This window comes from Electrona antarctica, assembly GCF_951216825.1.
Source record: "Electrona antarctica genome assembly, contig: scaffold_25, whole genome shotgun sequence".
Taxonomy (NCBI): Eukaryota; Metazoa; Chordata; class Actinopteri; order Myctophiformes; family Myctophidae; genus Electrona; species Electrona antarctica.
In genome coordinates, this window is record NW_027637034.1 from 853248 (window position 1) to 872964 (window position 19717).

The 19717-nt window shown below is 41.4% G+C and overlaps 4 protein-coding genes across 4 annotated transcripts; all 4 read right to left on the reverse strand.

Moving 5' to 3' along the window:
- Positions 1-588: 588 nt before the first annotated feature.
- On the reverse strand, positions 589-1521 carry LOC306919344 (cysteine/serine-rich nuclear protein 3-like; the record flags this gene model as incomplete). The annotated part of the gene is made up of 1 exon (XM_079532139.1): positions 589-1521. A coding segment is annotated over one exon (933 nt), but the record flags the coding sequence as incomplete, so codon positions are not given.
- A 4161-nt stretch (positions 1522-5682) lies between these two features.
- Positions 5683-6615, reverse strand: LOC306919345 (cysteine/serine-rich nuclear protein 3-like; the record flags this gene model as incomplete). Its single annotated transcript, XM_079532140.1, has 1 exon — positions 5683-6615. A coding segment is annotated over one exon (933 nt), but the record flags the coding sequence as incomplete, so codon positions are not given.
- Positions 6616-11958: 5343 nt separating this feature from the next.
- Positions 11959-12891, reverse strand: LOC306919346 (cysteine/serine-rich nuclear protein 3-like; the record flags this gene model as incomplete). Its single annotated transcript, XM_079532141.1, has 1 exon — positions 11959-12891. A coding segment is annotated over one exon (933 nt), but the record flags the coding sequence as incomplete, so codon positions are not given.
- A 5323-nt stretch (positions 12892-18214) lies between these two features.
- On the reverse strand, positions 18215-19147 carry LOC306919347 (cysteine/serine-rich nuclear protein 3-like; the record flags this gene model as incomplete). The annotated part of the gene is given in 2 exon segments (XM_079532142.1): positions 18215-18739; positions 18743-19147. Coding segments are annotated over 2 exon segments (930 nt in total), but the record flags the coding sequence as incomplete, so codon positions are not given.
- Between the last annotated feature and the right edge of the window lie 570 nt (positions 19148-19717).

The window sequence follows — 19717 nt, forward strand, 5'->3', positions numbered from 1 at the left end:
ATCTTTGTATCAATATTTTTTCCATTACTTTAAAATGTAATTGTCAAAGCCATACCTGCTGTATGATGCATCTCGTCTCCATCATGGACATATGGACATGTCTCTCGTTCAAGAAATCCAGGAGATTAACATCCAGAGACTCAAACACCATGCATCTCAATCCTTTATGCACAAAGCTGTCGTAAAATCTCACTGTTCCACACGTGTCAGGGTCCAGGACTTTCATCATTTGCAACACAGCCATCTAGGAATACAAGAAAGATTTAGATTAGATAACTTAATGATAAATCAGAGCCAAATATTAAAATCTTCAAGAACAATGCTATTGCTTACCTCATGTGCTGCCAATTCATCGTGATTGTGGCGATTCTTCAATATCTTGATGGCCACTGTGTCACCGGTGAACGTGCTGATGGCTTTGGCCACCGTCCCAAAGCTTCCTTCCCCCATGAAGCTCTGGACCAGGTACTGGCCTCTGTCCAGCAGGTCCATCTCAGACACCATGTAACTCTCTGGACCGTCCGAGTGTTGGGAGGAGCTGGAGGTCACCATGACCAGTGGTGTTGGGGACGGGACATCAACAGAGTTGAACACGCCGTCCAGCTTGTCTCTACGGTCAGGCGTATCATCTTGTAGTAGCCTCTCTAGTTCTAGCCTCATGACGGTGTCGATGTAGTGGGTCTGCACGCGTCTGGAGTTGAACTCTACGCGTCCCTGAATGTTTGCGCAGCCGTCTTTAGTGCAGCATGGGAGGCATGCGTCCATCTGGCACTTGATTCCTGCCAGACTGCATTCACAAGTCTCTGGCTCACAGAAACCCTGGCAATTGCATCCAGAGTCCTCCCTGAAGACACGCAGGGAATGCAGCTGTCTCTTCTCCTCTTTGTCAATGTGCTTCACACCTGCTGCTTGCAGGAGTGCCTGTCTGTGCTTGTAGGAGTACGGCTGCAGGAAGCTGTTCCCATCCTCCAGCTCGGCGTCGGTGATGTGGACGTCAGTGTCTCCGTCTGGGACCTGGTCTGCAGTCAGTCGCTCATATTCTCTCTGGTCAATGATAACATTGGCCATCAACTGGTGTCTCAAAGCCTCAAGCTTCTCCTCTCTCCGTCTCTCTCGTAGTCTCTCTCTGCGCCAACTCCGTTGTTCCAGGGCGTGCTCTGCCATTGTGTATCTGCGGAGAGTGCTGTGCCTGTGCAACATGCCCAGACTGGCACCCCCGCGAAAGGGTACGCTAGTGAAACCCTGGCATTGTGGGAAGTAGAACACCGTCACCAGATCAAAGCGCACGTTGCTCTGCCTCCCTTCCAGCTTTGGCCTCTTCAGAATAGACTGGATGGGTTGACTGGCAGCAGGTGAAGCAGAACCATTAGTTGTAAAGTCCTGGCTTTCTGAGGAGCTGCTCTCCCCATCAGAATCCCATTCCGTGGAGGCAGGAGAAGGCAGGGACGATGATGGAGGTGAGGAGTACAATGGATCTTCATCGTCGACCTCCTCAAACTTTCTTTTCAGAATACCTCTCATGACTCGACGGTGGCGCTTCACTCACGACGGAATCAAATATAAAGGAGAGCTGGAAAAGTAGACGTTTCGGACTGGTTGGTCCTTCCTCAGGCAAGATTCTGTTAGAGAATGATTAGTTGTGCTGGAGCCCTGGTTTTATGTGTTCCTAATGGTGGGCGTGACTCATAGTCATTCGGCCAATTAGCTTTGTTGATGGGTGTGGTTTACTTGGCCATTGTTGAATTCCGTCCAATCAGAATCAATGGGTGTGTGTTCTCTTGTTCTGGTTTCTTTCATTTGTAGTGTGGTTTTTGTAGAGGCAACATGTCTTTACTGGAGAATCAGTAATAATTATAATAGACTTCCCCCAAGTTACAGGTACAAGCTCGACTGGGGGGACCTGGGGACTTCAGTGCAATGTACCTACATATGTTGCGACCGAAGGTCGCAACATATGTAAGTGTATGTTAGTACATTGCAAGGAATGAGTGCATTCGCCATGTACTTGAAGGAAGCCTAATCCAATCACTCTTAGATTATCTCCAGTTTAAGTTTAAGAGTTTAAGTTTACCTTATTGTTGTAGGACTTTTGGTTTATTTAGCCTTATTGGGGTTAATTCACCCCATGGCTCCATTTCAACAAAGAAAAATTTACATGTGTTTCTCTTTTGTTTCCTGAGCCCGGTGTCTAATGGCCCATTTGGTGTCAGTGACACCTCTATGCTTCTTGTCCCAGGCTGGTTTGGAATGTGCTAATGTGTCCCCTATTCAAAGTCTGATTTCCATTGAGTGTTGGCTTTGTCTATGTGGCTGGGGAGTTTTGGTACAAAATCAGAACAACTTGTCTAATATTTGGCATGTTTAATGCAGCTCTAAGGTATATAATGACATAGTAAAATGTTGAAAATGAGTGGAATGCCCCTTTAAGAACTGGTTTTCCAGTTAATCTGGAGAAAAACCATTCAATGGTCGAAAACAGAGTCCACTTGAACATAACAGTCCACTTTGGTTGAACAATATTTAGTCTACTAGTCTAGTGATCCATTGAGGAGTTTCTTAAAGTCAAAGCAGGAGCCAGCATAAATATAAAATAACGTTATTGGTATAGCAAATACCAACAAGGCATTTCAATGTGCTTTGCACACATCAGGAAACATATATAAAATCATAACTAAAACAAAAATACATAAAACATTACAGTGCAGAAGAGAAAGAAAAACTCAATCAAATGCAGTGGGAAACAGAACAGTATTTCATTGTGATGTAAAATAAATAAGAGTGCCAGCATACCTGCTGTTTTCTGGGAGTTCTTCCACATGTGGTGCATAACAACTGCTGGTTTATAATAAACCTTAAAAAGCAGTATAGTAGTTAATCCAAAAATGACTTACTCAGTATCTGGATAAATATGTACAATCTAACTATTGAATAAGTGGATATGAATTAATTGTTACTGCAGCAGAGCCATTCATCTTGAGGATTTCTCCACATTATTTCAGTAACATCAGAACCAAGGAGAACCAGCTCTGGTGAAGAAACAACTGCTCATACTGTGATTTACATCCCATTTATCTTAATTTATCTTGGAACACTTACAAACCACAGATAAAAAACAAATCTTGACTTTAAACATTTATTAAAAACAAGAAAACGGAAGTAAAACAGTTAGGCCTATTTGTTTCAAACAATATTTATAAATAGTAGACAAGCCTTCACATCTTGTCTTTTACAAGTAGCCTATATACAGCACCCCTTGTATTTTATGTGTTAGGTTGTAATGTAGGTTCAATTTGTTTCCACTTTAGTATAGAAGACAGTGGTCTGGTTTCTGTACAGGACTGGAACAGCAAATAAGTATATTGTCAAATCAAAGTCTCATATCCTATTGTGCGCTATTGGTTTCATTTCATTTCTTATCTATATTTACAGTGAAATCCCATTGTGTAATGTGTAGGCCTGTGTGCAGAAACATGTGTCCATAGTATTAATAAATGATCAGGATAAGTCAAGATAAATCAGGATATATCATTATACTTATTCAATTATATCCTATATTAATTATTTGTTTGTTCAGTAACAGAGGTTACTGTCTCCATATCCAGTCATATAAGTCATAGTGAAACTGGAAGGGATTGAATGAAAATACACTGAACAAAAACATAAGCTGATACATTTTTGCAGGGTTCTCTCTCAATATGGTGGTGATGAATGCACTTTTATTCAATGTTTTTCAAATGCTAAATAATGAACAAACCCCACATTCTTTCCCCATGTTAAAATGTACACATGCTAAATGATGATGGCTGATGCTTCATTCACTATATGCATTCAAATGCAGAGATTAACGTGTTAATGGTCACTCGTTGTCTGGCATTGGACAGATCACCTGCTAATGATCACATTTTGGATGAACTGAGACCATTTCACACCTCTTTGACTCTGATGAGTTTCAGCAGAACTACAGTAATAGGTCTATCATCACATGGAACTGTTATCACTCTTTCAGCTTTCTAGTGTCCAATGTTTCAGGTGTGTTAAAATGGCTATATTTTCTTGTAACAATCATTGCTATTATTGTTTGTGGTGACAATGTTAAAGTGCAATGTTTACTTACAGTGAGTGCACAACATGCTGCTGTTTGTTTTAAAAGGCTTTATACCCTGCTGTATATCAGTGGTTCCCAAACGTCACGCCAAGGACCCCCAAATAGACACTAATTTAATAGCCTTTACTAATACATATATAGGACATGGATGGATGGAAACATGACCGCAAGGACGTTCTATCTAGTATACAATCAATACATGTAGAGATATAAGTTAACTGGAAAATATGAATTTTTTAAAACCTGTTCTGGGCCATATTTAAGAACGTACACAACGCATATTTCAAGGTAACACGTTTTATTTCAACCATGTTTACAACTTAAAACATATATCAATAGAACAATTATTTACAAAATGTATTGTGCTAATTTCTTCTCAGTTGGAATGCAGCCAATGATGTGAACATAACACAATGTCTAATATAACATGTCTAATATAGTATAATGTGCAAGGGAATAATACATACAATTAGAAATGCTTATTTTAAAACAAAAATACATAACACATTACAGTGCAGAAGAGAAAGAAAAACTCAATCAAATGCAGTTTGATGTGATGTCATATACAGTACTGGTATGTACAATATAAACTTGCAAGTGCAATATTAAATACAAAATGTAAAATAAACACATGAAATGTATATAATATACTAATATAGAATCACAGTCTGTTGTGCAGGTGAGAGACAACACTTAGCAGCAGATAATATCACACATGTAAGTGTATACATAACATCATCTATTAGCAGCACTGCAACAGCAGTGTGTATAGTATATAGTCATATAGTAACAGTCAGTGATAGTGCATGTGTTCTTACAGTATAACTACTAAGAGTACTGTGATCACAAATGGTACACCCCATGGGTCACACATGATCTCAGTTTCAGTTGACTGAAGTGTCTTAGGTAGCATAGTGTCCTGTCTGGATCAGTGTTGGCCGACATCACCATATTGTGGCGTTGTCATAGTCAAACATGTACTGTACACAAAATCCAATACCAATAACTGGGAGTGCATTACATTTGCAATGGTTGACCCCACAAACACCTTGAGACGGTCATAGGTGAGGCATGGTGATGAAGGGATGGTCTCTCGTTCAAGAAATCCAGGAGATTAACATCCAGAGACTCAAACACCATGCATCTCAATCCTTTATGCACAAAGCTGTCGTAAAATCTCACTGTTCCACACGTGTCAGGGTCCAGGACTTTCATCATTTGCAACACAGCCATCTAGGAATACAAGAAAGATTTAGATTAGATAACTTAATGATAAATCAGAGCCAAATATTAAAATCTTCAAGAACAATGCTATTGCTTACCTCATGTGCTGCCAATTCATCGTGATTGTGGCGATTCTTCAATATCTTGATGGCCACTGTGTCACCGGTGAACGTGCTGATGGCTTTGGCCACCGTCCCAAAGCTTCCTTCCCCCATGAAGCTCTGGACCAGGTACTGGCCTCTGTCCAGCAGGTCCATCTCAGACACCATGTAACTCTCTGGACCGTCCGAGTGTTGGGAGGAGCTGGAGGTCACCATGACCAGTGGTGTTGGGGACGGGACATCAACAGAGTTGAACACGCCGTCCAGCTTGTCTCTACGGTCAGGCGTATCAGCTTGTAGTAGCCTCTCTAGTTCTAGCCTCATGACGGTGTCGATGTAGTGGGTCTGCACGCGTCTGGAGTTGAACTCTACGCGTCCCTGAATGTTTGCGCAGCCGTCTTTAGTGCAGCATGGGAGGCATGCGTCCATCTGGCACTTGATTCCTGCCAGACTGCATTCACAAGTCTCTGGCTCACAGAAACCCTGGCAATTGCATCCAGAGTCCTCCCTGAAGACACGCAGGGAATGCAGCTGTCTCTTCTCCTCTTTGTCAATGTGCTTCACACCTGCTGCTCGCAGGAGTGCCTGTCTGTGCTTGTAGGAGTACGGCTGCAGGAAGCTGTTCCCATCCTCCAGCTCGGCGTCGGTGATGTGGACGTCAGTGTCTCCGTCTGGGACCTGGTCTGCAGTCAGTCGCTCATATTCTCTCTGGTCAATGATAACATTGGCCATCAACTGGTGTCTCAAAGCCTCAAGCTTCTCCTCTCTCCGTCTCTCTCGTAGTCTCTCTCTGCGCCAACTCCGTTGTTCCAGGGCGTGCTCTGCCATTGTGTATCTGCGGAGAGTGCTGTGCCTGTGCAACATGCCCAGACTGGCACCCCCGCGAAAGGGTACGCTAGTGAAACCCTGGCATTGTGGGAAGTAGAACACCGTCACCAGATCAAAGCGCACGTTGCTCTGCCTCCCTTCCAGCTTTGGCCTCTTCAGAATAGACTGGATGGGTTGACTGGCAGCAGGTGAAGCAGAACCATTAGTTGTAAAGTCCTGGCTTTCTGAGGAGCTGCTCTCCCCATCAGAATCCCATTCCGTGGAGGCAGGAGAAGGCAGGGACGATGATGGAGGTGAGGAGTACAATGGAACTTCATCGTCGACCTCCTCAAACTTTCTTTTCAGAATACCTCTCATGACTCGACGGTGGCGCTTCACTCACGACGGAATCAAATATAAAGGAGAGCTGGAAAAGTAGACGTTTCGGACTGGTTGGTCCTTCCTCAGGCAAGATTCTGTTAGAGAATGATTAGTTGTGCTGGAGCCCTGGTTTTATGTGTTCCTAATGGTGGGCGTGACTCATAGTCATTCGGCCAATTAGCTTTGTTGATGGGTGTGGTTTACTTGGCCATTGTTTAATTCCGTCCAATCAGAATCAATGGGTGTGTGTTCTCTTGTTCTGGTTTCTTTCATTTGTAGTGTGGTTTTTGTAGAGGCAACATGTCTTTACTGGAGAATCAGTAATAATTATAATAGACTTCCCCCAAGTTACAGGTACAAGCTCGACTGGGGGGACCTGGGGACTTCAGTGCAATGTACCTACATATGTTGCGACCGAAGGTCGCAACATATGTAAGTGTATGTAAGTACATTGCAAGGAATGAGTGCATTCGCCATGTACTTGAAGGAAGCCTAATCCAATCACTCTTAGATTATCTCCAGTTTAAGTTTAAGAGTTTAAGTTTACCTTATTGTTGTAGGACTTTTGGTTTATTTAGCCTTATTGGGGTTAATTCACCCCATGGCTCCATTTCAACAAAGACAAATTTACATGTGTTTCTCTTTTGTTTCCTGAGCCCGGTGTCTAATGGCCCATTTGGTGTCAGTGACACCTCTATGCTTCTTGTCCCAGGCTGGTTTGGAATGTGCTAATGTGTCCCCTATTCAAAGTCTGATTTCCATTGAGTGTTGGCTTTGTCTATGTGGCTGGGGAGTTTTGGTACAAAATCAGAACAACTTGTCTAATATTTGGCATGTTTAATGCAGCTCTAAGGTATATAATGACATAGTAAAATGTTGAAAATGAGTGGAATGCCCCTTTAAGAACTGGTTTTCCAGTTAATCTGGAGAAAAACCATTCAATGGTCGAAAACAGAGTCCACTTGAACATAACAGTCCACTTTGGTTGAACAATATTTAGTCTACTAGTCTAGTGATCCATTGAGGAGTTTCTTAAAGTCAAAGCAGGAGCCAGCATAAATATAAAATAACGTTATTGGTATAGCAAATACCAACAAGGCATTTCAATGTGCTTTGCACACATCAGGAAACATATATAAAATCATAACTAAAACAAAAATACATAAAACATTACAGTGCAGAAGAGAAAGAAAAACTCAATCAAATGCAGTGGGAAACAGAACAGTATTTCATTGTGATGTAAAATAAATAAGAGTGCCAGCATACCTGCTGTTTTCTGGGAGTTCTTCCACATGTGGTGCATAACAACTGCTGGTTTATAATAAACCTTAAAAAGCAGTATAGTAGTTAATCCAAAAATGACTTACTCAGTATCTGGATAAATATGTACAATCTAACTATTGAATAAGTGGATATGAATTAATTGTTACTGCAGCAGAGCCATTCATCTTGAGGATTTCTCCACATTAATTCAGTAACATCAGAACCAAGGAGAACCAGCTCTGGTGAAGAAACAACTGCTCATACTGTGATTTACATCCCATTTATCTTAATTTATCTTGGAACACTTACAAACCACAGATAAAAAACAAATCTTGACTTTAAACATTTATTAAAAACAAGAAAACGGAAGTAAAACAGTTAGGCCTATTTGTTTCAAACAATATTTATAAATAGTAGACAAGCCTTCACATCTTGTCTTTTACAAGTAGCCTATATACAGCACCCCTTGTATTTTATGTGTTAGGTTGTAATGTAGGTTCAATTTGTTTCCACTTTAGTATAGAAGACAGTGGTCTGGTTTCTGTACAGGACTGGAACAGCAAATAAGTATATTGTCAAATCAAAGTCTCATATCCTATTGTGCGCTATTGGTTTCATTTCATTTCTTATCTATATTTACAGTGAAATCCCATTGTGTAATGTGTAGGCCTGTGTGCAGAAACATGTGTCCATAGTATTAATAAATGATCAGGATAAGTCAAGATAAATCAGGATATATCATTATACTTATTCAATTATATCCTATATTAATTATTTGTTTGTTCAGTAACAGAGGTTACTGTCTCCATATCCAGTCATATAAGTCATAGTGAAACTGGAAGGGATTGAATGAAAATACACTGAACAAAAACATAAGCTGATACATTTTTGCAGGGTTCTCTCTCAATATGGTGGTGATGAATGCACTTTTATTCAATGTTTTTCAAATGCTAAATAATGAACAAACCCCACATTCTTTCCACATGTTAAAATGTACACATGCTAAATGATGATGGCTGATGCTTCATTCACTATATGCATTCAAATGCAGAGATTAACGTGTTAATGGTCACTCGTTGTCTGGCATTGGACAGATCACCTGCTAATGATCACATTTTGGATGAACTGAGACCATTTCACACCTCTTTGACTCTGATGAGTTTCAGCAGAACTACAGTAATAGGTCTATCATCACATGGAACTGTTATCACTCTTTCAGCTTTCTAGTGTCCAATGTTTCAGGTGTGTTAAAATGGCTATATTTTCTTGTAACAATCATTGCTATTATTGTTTGTGGTGACAATGTTAAAGTGCAATGTTTACTTACAGTGAGTGCACAACATGCTGCTGTTTGTTTTAAAAGGCTTTATACCCTGCTGTATATCAGTGGTTCCCAAACGTCACGCCAAGGACCCCCAAATAGACACTAATTTAATAGCCTTTACTAATACATATATAGGACATGGATGGATGGAAACATGACCGCAAGGACGTTCTATCTAGTATACAATCAATACATGTAGAGATATAAGTTAACTGGAAAATATGAATGTTTTAAAACCTGTTCTGGGCCATATTTAAGAACGTACACAACGCATATTTCAAGGTAACACGTTTTATTTCAACCATGTTTACAACTTAAAACATATATCAATAGAACAATTATTTACAAAATGTATTGTGCTAATTTCTTCTCAGTTGGAATGCAGCCAATGATGTGAACATAACACAATGTCTAATATAACATGTCTAATATAGTATAATGTGCAAGGGAATAATACATACAATTAGAAATGCTTATTTTAAAACAAAAATACATAACACATTACAGTGCAGAAGAGAAAGAAAAACTCAATCAAGTTTTTCTTTCTCTTCTGCACTGTAGTTTGATGTGATGTCATATACAGTACTGGTATGTGCAATATAAACTTGCAAGTGCAATATTAAATACAAAATGTAAAATAAACACATGAAATGTATATAATATACTAATATAGAATCACAGTCTGTTGTGCAGGTGAGAGACAACACTTAGCAGCAGATAATATCACACATGTAAGTGTATACATAACATCATCTATTAGCAGCACTGCAACAGCAGTGTGTATAGTATATAGTCATATAGTAACAGTCAGTGATAGTGCATGTGTTCTTACAGTATAACTACTAAGAGTACTGTGATCACAAATGGTACACCCCATGGGTCACACATGATCTCAGTTTCAGTTGACTGAAGTGTCTTAGGTAGCATAGTGTCCTGTCTGGATCAGTGTTGGCCGACATCACCATATTGTGGCGTTGTCATAGTCAAACATGTACTGTACACAAAATCCAATACCAATAACTGGGAGTGCATTACATTTGCAATGGTTGACCCCACAAACACCTTGAGACGGTCATAGGTGAGGCATGGTGATGAAGGGATGGTCCAACACCTGGTCAGGTGTTATCCTCCCCTCTGGATCCAGATGAAGCATTCGTTTCAACAGGTCCATGAAGACGTCACAAGATGTTTCATCAGCATCGCAACGCAGGGAGGAGAACACTTCTTCCAGTGAGCAAATCACACATGTAAGTGTATACATAACATCCTCTATTAGCAGTTCTGCCTTTAACTCCTGCACTGTGTAATACTCCTCTGGTTCCTGGAAAACACAAAACAAAACATTTTTAGTGATCTGATTGAATGACGTGCAAAGACAGCCTATTCTTGAACATTTCAGAGATGAAGTTGTTACTCCAATATTAGTTGCAGTCATACCTTAAATCTCCATGTATCGTCTTCCTGAATGAAATAGCTGCAGGTTGTTTGTCCAGCATCCAAGAGGGATTGCTCTGGCATACCAAGTGTCAAGAGGATGGATTGAACCTGTAGAAAAAACACAGGATATTTCACATATTGAGACTATTTCATTAACAGTGTTAGGCTATAACTATGGATTAAAGAGTACAGTCAGGATGCATGTAGTAATGTACAGTGCATCAGCACAATACTCACCACATCATATTCAGTCTTCCCGCCAAAGAGATCACGGAACAGCATCCCATTAACCACCATACAGCCCAGTGACCACATGTCAAGTGCCTCTGTGATCGGGAGGCCCAGGAAGAGTTCTGGTGATCTGTGGGTTGTAAAAGAAAAGGATAATGTTAGCAACTTTCAAGTTTCTTCAAGTTCTCAATTGCACTCGTTACACTTTCCATTTTAATATTTGTTTGCATTGAGCTTTCAGTGAAGCAGATAATAAGGCTCACCTATACTGAAGAGGAGGTCTGATCCTCCGTTGCTTGGTCTCAGAGACAGGAACGGCCAGACCAAAGTCAATGAGTTTGACTTTGAGGGGTTGTTGTCGTTGGTTCACCAGCATGATGTTGTCTAGTTTGATGTCTGTGTGGATCAGACCGATTCCCTTCAGGGCCTGGAGTGCAATGGCAAGCTGCAAGACAAGAATAAAGAGCATGATCAGAAATTCAGAAATTCAACTCAGTATCTTTGTATCAATATTTTTTCCATTACTTTAAAATGTAATTGTCAAAGCCATACCTGCTGTATGATGCATCTCGTCTCCATCATGGACATATGGACATGTCTCTCGTTCAAGAAATCCAGGAGATTAACATCCAGAGACTCAAACACCATGCATCTCAATCCTTTATGCACAAAGCTGTCGTAAAATCTCACTGTTCCACACGTGTCAGGGTCCAGGACTTTCATCATTTGCAACACAGCCATCTAGGAATACAAGAAAGATTTAGATTAGATAACTTAATGATAAATCAGAGCCAAATATTAAAATCTTCAAGAACAATGCTATTGCTTACCTCATGTGCTGCCAATTCATCGTGATTGTGGCGATTCTTCAATATCTTGATGGCCACTGTGTCACCGGTGAACGTGCTGATGGCTTTGGCCACCGTCCCAAAGCTTCCTTCCCCCATGAAGCTCTGGACCAGGTACTGGCCTCTGTCCAGCAGGTCCATCTCAGACACCATGTAACTCTCTGGACCGTCCGAGTGTTGGGAGGAGCTGGAGGTCACCATGACCAGTGGTGTTGGGGACGGGACATCAACAGAGTTGAACACGCCGTCCAGCTTGTCTCTACGGTCAGGCGTATCATCTTGTAGTAGCCTCTCTAGTTCTAGCCTCATGACGGTGTCGATGTAGTGGGTCTGCACGCGTCTGGAGTTGAACTCTACGCGTCCCTGAATGTTTGCGCAGCCGTCTTTAGTGCAGCATGGGAGGCATGCGTCCATCTGGCACTTGATTCCTGCCAGACTGCATTCACAAGTCTCTGGCTCACAGAAACCCTGGCAATTGCATCCAGAGTCCTCCCTGAAGACACGCAGGGAATGCAGCTGTCTCTTCTCCTCTTTGTCAATGTGCTTCACACCTGCTGCTCGCAGGAGTGCCTGTCTGTGCTTGTAGGAGTACGGCTGCAGGAAGCTGTTCCCATCCTCCAGCTCGGCGTCGGTGATGTGGACGTCAGTGTCTCCGTCTGGGACCTGGTCTGCAGTCAGTCGCTCATATTCTCTCTGGTCAATGATAACATTGGCCATCAACTGGTGTCTCAAAGCCTCAAGCTTCTCCTCTCTCCGTCTCTCTCGTAGTCTCTCTCTGCGCCAACTCCGTTGTTCCAGGGCGTGCTCTGCCATTGTGTATCTGCGGAGAGTGCTGTGCCTGTGCAACATGCCCAGACTGGCACCCCCGCGAAAGGGTACGCTAGTGAAACCCTGGCATTGTGGGAAGTAGAACACCGTCACCAGATCAAAGCGCACGTTGCTCTGCCTCCCTTCCAGCTTTGGCCTCTTCAGAATAGACTGGATGGGTTGACTGGCAGCAGGTGAAGCAGAACCATTAGTTGTAAAGTCCTGGCTTTCTGAGGAGCTGCTCTCCCCATCAGAATCCCATTCCGTGGAGGCAGGAGAAGGCAGGGACGATGATGGAGGTGAGGAGTAGAATGGATCTTCATCGTCGACCTCCTCAAACTTTCTTTTCAGAATACCTCTCATGACTCGACGGTGGCGCTTCACTCACGACGGAATCAAATATAAAGGAGAGCTGGAAAAGTAGACGTTTCGGACTGGTTGGTCCTTCCTCAGGCAAGATTCTGTTAGAGAATGATTAGTTGTGCTGGAGCCCTGGTTTTATGTGTTCCTAATGGTGGGCGTGACTCATAGTCATTCGGCCAATTAGCTTTGTTGATGGGTGTGGTTTACTTGGCCATTGTTTAATTCCGTCCAATCAGAATCAATGGGTGTGTGTTCTCTTGTTCTGGTTTCTTTCATTTGTAGTGTGGTTTTTGTAGAGGCAACATGTCTTTACTGGAGAATCAGTAATAATTATAATAGACTTCCCCCAAGTTACAGGTACAAGCTCGACTGGGGGGACCTGGGGACTTCAGTGCAATGTACCTACATATGTTGCGACCGAAGGTCGCAACATATGTAAGTGTATGTAAGTACATTGCAAGGAATGAGTGCATTCGCCATGTACTTGAAGGAAGCCTAATCCAATCACTCTTAGATTATCTCCAGTTTAAGTTTAAGAGTTTAAGTTTACCTTATTGTTGTAGGACTTTTGGTTTATTTAGCCTTATTGGGGTTAATTCACCCCATGGCTCCATTTCAACAAAGAAAAATTTACATGTGTTTCTCTTTTGTTTCCTGAGCCCGGTGTCTAATGGCCCATTTGGTGTCAGTGACACCTCTATGCTTCTTGTCCCAGGCTGGTTTGGAATGTGCTAATGTGTCCCCTATTCAAAGTCTGATTTCCATTGAGTGTTGGCTTTGTCTATGTGGCTGGGGAGTTTTGGTACAAAATCAGAACAACTTGTCTAATATTTGGCATGTTTAATGCAGCTCTAAGGTATATAATGACATAGTAAAATGTTGAAAATGAGTGGAATGCCCCTTTAAGAACTGGTTTTCCAGTTAATCTGGAGAAAAACCATTCAATGGTCGAAAACAGAGTCCACTTGAACATAACAGTCCACTTTGGTTGAACAATATTTAGTCTACTAGTCTAGTGATCCATTGAGGAGTTTCTTAAAGTCAAAGCAGGAGCCAGCATAAATATAAAATAACGTTATTGGTATAGCAAATTCCAACAAGGCATTTCAATGTGCTTTGCACACATCAGGAAACATATATAAAATCATAACTAAAACAAAAATACATAAAACATTACAGTGCAGAAGAGAAAGAAAAACTCAATCAAATGCAGTGGGAAACAGAACAGTATTTCATTGTGATGTAAAATAAATAAGAGTGCCAGCATACCTGCTGTTTTCTGGGAGTTCTTCCACATGTGGTGCATAACAACTGCTGGTTTATAATAAACCTTAAAAAGCAGTATAGTAGTTAATCCAAAAATGACTTACTCAGTATCTGGATAAATATGTACAATCTAACTATTGAATAAGTGGATATGAATTAATTGTTACTGCAGCAGAGCCATTCATCTTGAGGATTTCTCCACATTATTTCAGTAACATCAGAACCAAGGAGAACCAGCTCTGGTGAAGAAACAACTGCTCATACTGTGATTTACATCCCATTTATCTTAATTTATCTTGGAACACTTACAAACCACAGATAAAAAACAAATCTTGACTTTAAACATTTATTAAAAACAAGAAAACGGAAGTAAAACAGTTAGGCCTATTTGTTTCAAACAATATTTATAAATAGTAGACAAGCCTTCACATCTTGTCTTTTACAAGTAGCCTATATACAGCACCCCTTGTATTTTATGTGTTAGGTTGTAATGTAGGTTCAATTTGTTTCCACTTTAGTATAGAAGACAGTGGTCTGGTTTCTGTACAGGACTGGAACAGCAAATAAGTATATTGTCAAATCAAAGTCTCATATCCTATTGTGCGCTATTGGTTTCATTTCATTTCTTATCTATATTTACAGTGAAATCCCATTGTGTAATGTGTAGGCCTGTGTGCAGAAACATGTGTCCATAGTATTAATAAATGATCAGGATAAGTCAAGATAAATCAGGATATATCATTATACTTATTCAATTATATCCTATATTAATTATTTGTTTGTTCAGTAACAGAGGTTACTGTCTCCATATCCAGTCATATAAGTCATAGTGAAACTGGAAGGGATTGAATGAAAATACACTGAACAAAAACATAAGCTGATACATTTTTGCAGGGTTCTCTCTCAATATGGTGGTGATGAATGCACTTTTATTCAATGTTTTTCAAATGCTAAATAATGAACAAACCCCACATTCTTTCCCCATGTTAAAATGTACACATGCTAAATGATGATGGCTGATGCTTCATTCACTATATGCATTCAAATGCAGAGATTAACGTGTTAATGGTCACTCGTTGTCTGGCATTGGACAGATCACCTGCTAATGATCACATTTTGGATGAACTGAGACCATTTCACACCTCTTTGACTCTGATGAGTTTCAGCAGAACTACAGTAATAGGTCTATCATCACATGGAACTGTTATCACTCTTTCAGCTTTCTAGTGTCCAATGTTTCAGGTGTGTTAAAATGGCTATATTTTCTTGTAACAATCATTGCTATTATTGTTTGTGGTGACAATGTTAAAGTGCAATGTTTACTTACAGTGAGTGCACAACATGCTGCTGTTTGTTTTAAAAGGCTTTATACCCTGCTGTATATCAGTGGTTCCCAAACGTCACGCCAAGGACCCCCAAATAGACACTAATTTAATAGCCTTTACTAATACATATATAGGACATGTATGGATGGAAACATGACCGCAAGGACGTTCTATCTAGTATACAATCAATAAATGTAGAGATATAAGTTAACTGGAAAATATGAATGTTTTAAAACCTGTTCTGGGCCATATTTAAGAACGTACACAACGCATATTTCAAGGTAACACGTTTTATTTCAACCATGTTTACAACTTAAAACATATATCAATAGAACAATTATTTACAAAATGTATTGTGCTAATTTCTTCTCAGTTGGAATGCAGCCAATGATGTGAACATAACACAATGTCTAATATAACATGTCTAATATAGTATAATGTGCAAGGGAATAATACATACAATTAGAAATGCTTATTTTAAAACAAAAATACATAACACATTACAGTGCAGAAGAGAAAGAAAAACTCAATCAAATGCAGTTTGATGTGATGTCATATACAGTACTGGTATGTACAATATAAACTTGCAAGTGCAATATTAAATACAAAATGTAAAATAAACACATGAAATGTATATAATATACTAATATAGAATCACAGTCTGTTGTGCAGGTGAGAGACAACACTTAGCAGCAGATAATATCACACATGTAAGTGTATACATAACATCATCTATTAGCAGCACTGCAACAGCAGTGTGTATAGTATATAGTCATATAGTAACAGTCAGTGATAGTGCATGTGTTCTTACAGTATAACTACTAAGAGTACTGTGATCACAAATGGTACACCCCATGGGTCACACATGATCTCAGTTTCAGTTGACTGAAGTGTCTTAGGTAGCATAGTGTCCTGTCTGGATCAGTGTTGGCCGACATCACCATATTGTGGCGTTGTCATAGTCAAACATGTACTGTACACAAAATCCAATACCAATAACTGGGAGTGCATTACATTTGCAATGGTTGACCCCACAAACACCTTGAGACGGTCATAGGTGAGGCATGGTGATGAAGGGATGGTCCAACACCTGGTCAGGTGTTATCCTCCCCTCTGGATCCAGATGAAGCATTCGTTTCAACAGGTCCATGAAGACGTCACAAGATGTTTCATCAGCATCGCAACGCAGGGAGGAGAACACTTCTTCCAGTGAGCAAATCACACATGTAAGTGTATACATAACATCCTCTATTAGCAGTTCTGCCTTTAACTCCTGCACTGTGTAATACTCCTCTGGTTCCTGGAAAACACAAAACAAAACATTTTTAGTGATCTGATTGAATGACGTGCAAAGACAGCCTATTCTTGAACATTTCAGAGATGAAGTTGTTACTCCAATATTAGTTGCAGTCATACCTTAAATCTCCATGTATCGTCTTCCTGAATGAAATAGCTGCAGGTTGTTTGTCCAGCATCCAAGAGGGATTGCTCTGGCATACCAAGTGTCAAGAGGATGGATTGAACCTGTAGAAAAAACACAGGATATTTCACATATTGAGAATATTTCATTAACAGTGTTAGGCTATAACTATGGATTAAAGAGTACAGTCAGGATGCATGTAGTAATGTACAGTGCATCAGCACAATACTCACCACATCATATTCAGTCTTCCCGCCAAAGAGATCACGGAACAGCATCCCATTAACCACCATACAGCCCAGTGACCACATGTCAAGTGCCTCTGTGATCGGGAGGCCCAGGAAGAGTTCTGGTGATCTGTGGGTTGTAAAAGAAAAGGATAATGTTAGCAACTTTCAAGTTTCTTCAAGTTCTCAATTGCACTCGTTACACTTTCCATTTTAATATTTGTTTGCATTGAGCTTTCAGTGAAGCAGATAATAAGGCTCACCTATACTGAAGAGGAGGTCTGATCCTCCGTTGCTTGGTCTCAGAGACAGGAACGGCCAGACCAATGTCAATGAGTTTGACTTTGAGGGGTTGTTGTCGTTGGTTCACCAGCATGATGTTGTCTAGTTTGATGTCTGTGTGGATCAGACCGATTCCCTTCAGGGCCTGGAGTGCAATGGCAAGCTGCAAGACAAGAATAAAGAGCATGATCAGAAATTCAGAAATTCAACTCAGTATCTTTGTATCAATATTTTTTCCATTACTTTAAAATGTAATTGTCAAAGCCATACCTGCTGTATGATGCATCTCGTCTCCATCATGGACATATGGACATGTCTCTCGTTCAAGAAATCCAGGAGATTAACATCCAGAGACTCAAACACCATGCATCTCAATCCTTTATGCACAAAGCTGTCGTAAAATCTCACTGTTCCACACGTGTCAGGGTCCAGGACTTTCATCATTTGCAACACAGCCATCTAGGAATACAAGAAAGATTTAGATTAGATAACTTAATGATAAATCAGAGCCAAATATTAAAATCTTCAAGAACAATGCTATTGCTTACCTCATGTGCTGCCAATTCATCGTGATTGTGGCGATTCTTCAATATCTTGATGGCCACTGTGTCACCGGTGAACGTGCTGATGGCTTTGGCCACCGTCCCAAAGCTTCCTTCCCCCATGAAGCTCTGGACCAGGTACTGGCCTCTGTCCAGCAGGTCCATCTCAGACACCATGTAACTCTCTGGACCGTCCGAGTGTTGGGAGGAGCTGGAGGTCACCATGACCAGTGGTGTTGGGGACGGGACATCAACAGAGTTGAACACGCCGTCCAGCTTGTCTCTACGGTCAGGCGTATCATCTTGTAGTAGCCTCTCTAGTTCTAGCCTCATGACGGTGTCGATGTAGTGGGTCTGCACGCGTCTGGAGTTGAACTCTACGCGTCCCTGAATGTTTGCGCAGCCGTCTTTAGTGCAGCATGGGAGGCATGCGTCCATCTGGCACTTGATTCCTGCCAGACTGCATTCACAAGTCTCTGGCTCACAGAAACCCTGGCAATTGCATCCAGAGTCCTCCCTGAAGACACGCAGGGAATGCAGCTGTCTCTTCTCCTCTTTGTCAATGTGCTTCACACCTGCTGCTCGCAGGAGTGCCTGTCTGTGCTTGTAGGAGTACGGCTGCAGGAAGCTGTTCCCATCCTCCAGCTCGGCGTCGGTGATGTGGACGTCAGTGTCTCCGTCTGGGACCTGGTCTGCAGTCAGTCGCTCATATTCTCTCTGGTCAATGATAACATTGGCCATCAACTGGTGTCTCAAAGCCTCAAGCTTCTCCTCTCTCCGTCTCTCTCATAGTCTCTCTCTGCGCCAACTCCGTTGTTCCAGGGCGTGCTCTGCCATTGTGTATCTGCGGAGAGTGCTGTGCCTGTGCAACATGCCCAGACTGGCACCCCCGCGAAAGGGTACGCTAGTGAAACCCTGGCATTGTGGGAAGTAGAACACCGTCACCAGATCAAAGCGCACGTTGCTCTGCCTCCCTTCCAGCTTTGGCCTCTTCAGAATAGACTGGATGGGTTGACTGGCAGCAGGTGAAGCAGAACCATTAGTTGTAAAGTCCTGGCTTTCTGAGGAGCTGCTCTCCCCATCAGAATCCCATTCCGTGGAGGCAGGAGAAGGCAGGGACGATGATGGAGGTGAGGAGTAGAATGGATCTTCATCGTCGACCTCCTCAAACTTTCTTTTCAGAATACCTCTCATGACTCGACGGTGGCGCTTCACTCACGACGGAATCAAATATAAAGGAGAGCTGGAAAAGTAGACGTTTCGGACTGGTTGGTCCTTCCTCAGGCAAGATTCTGTTAGAGAATGATTAGTTGTGCTGGAGCCCTGGTTTTATGTGTTCCTAATGGTGGGCGTGACTCATAGTCATTCGGCCAATTAGCTTTGTTGATGGGTGTGGTTTACTTGGCCATTGTTTAATTCCGTCCAATCAGAATCAATGGGTGTGTGTTCTCTTGTTCTGGTTTCTTTCATTTGTAGTGTGGTTTTTGTAGAGGCAACATGTCTTTACTGGAGAATCAGTAATAATTATAATAGACTTCCCCCAAGTTACAGGTACAAGCTCGACTGGGGGGACCTGGGGACTTCAGTGCAATGTACCTACATATGTTGCTTCTTGTCCCAGGCTGGTTTGGAATGTGCTAATGTGTCCCCTATTCAAAGTCTGATTTCCATTGAGTGTTGGCTTTGTCTATGTGGCTGGGGAGTTTTGGTACAAAATCAGAACAACTTGTCTAATATTTGGCATGTTTAATGCAGCTCTAAGGT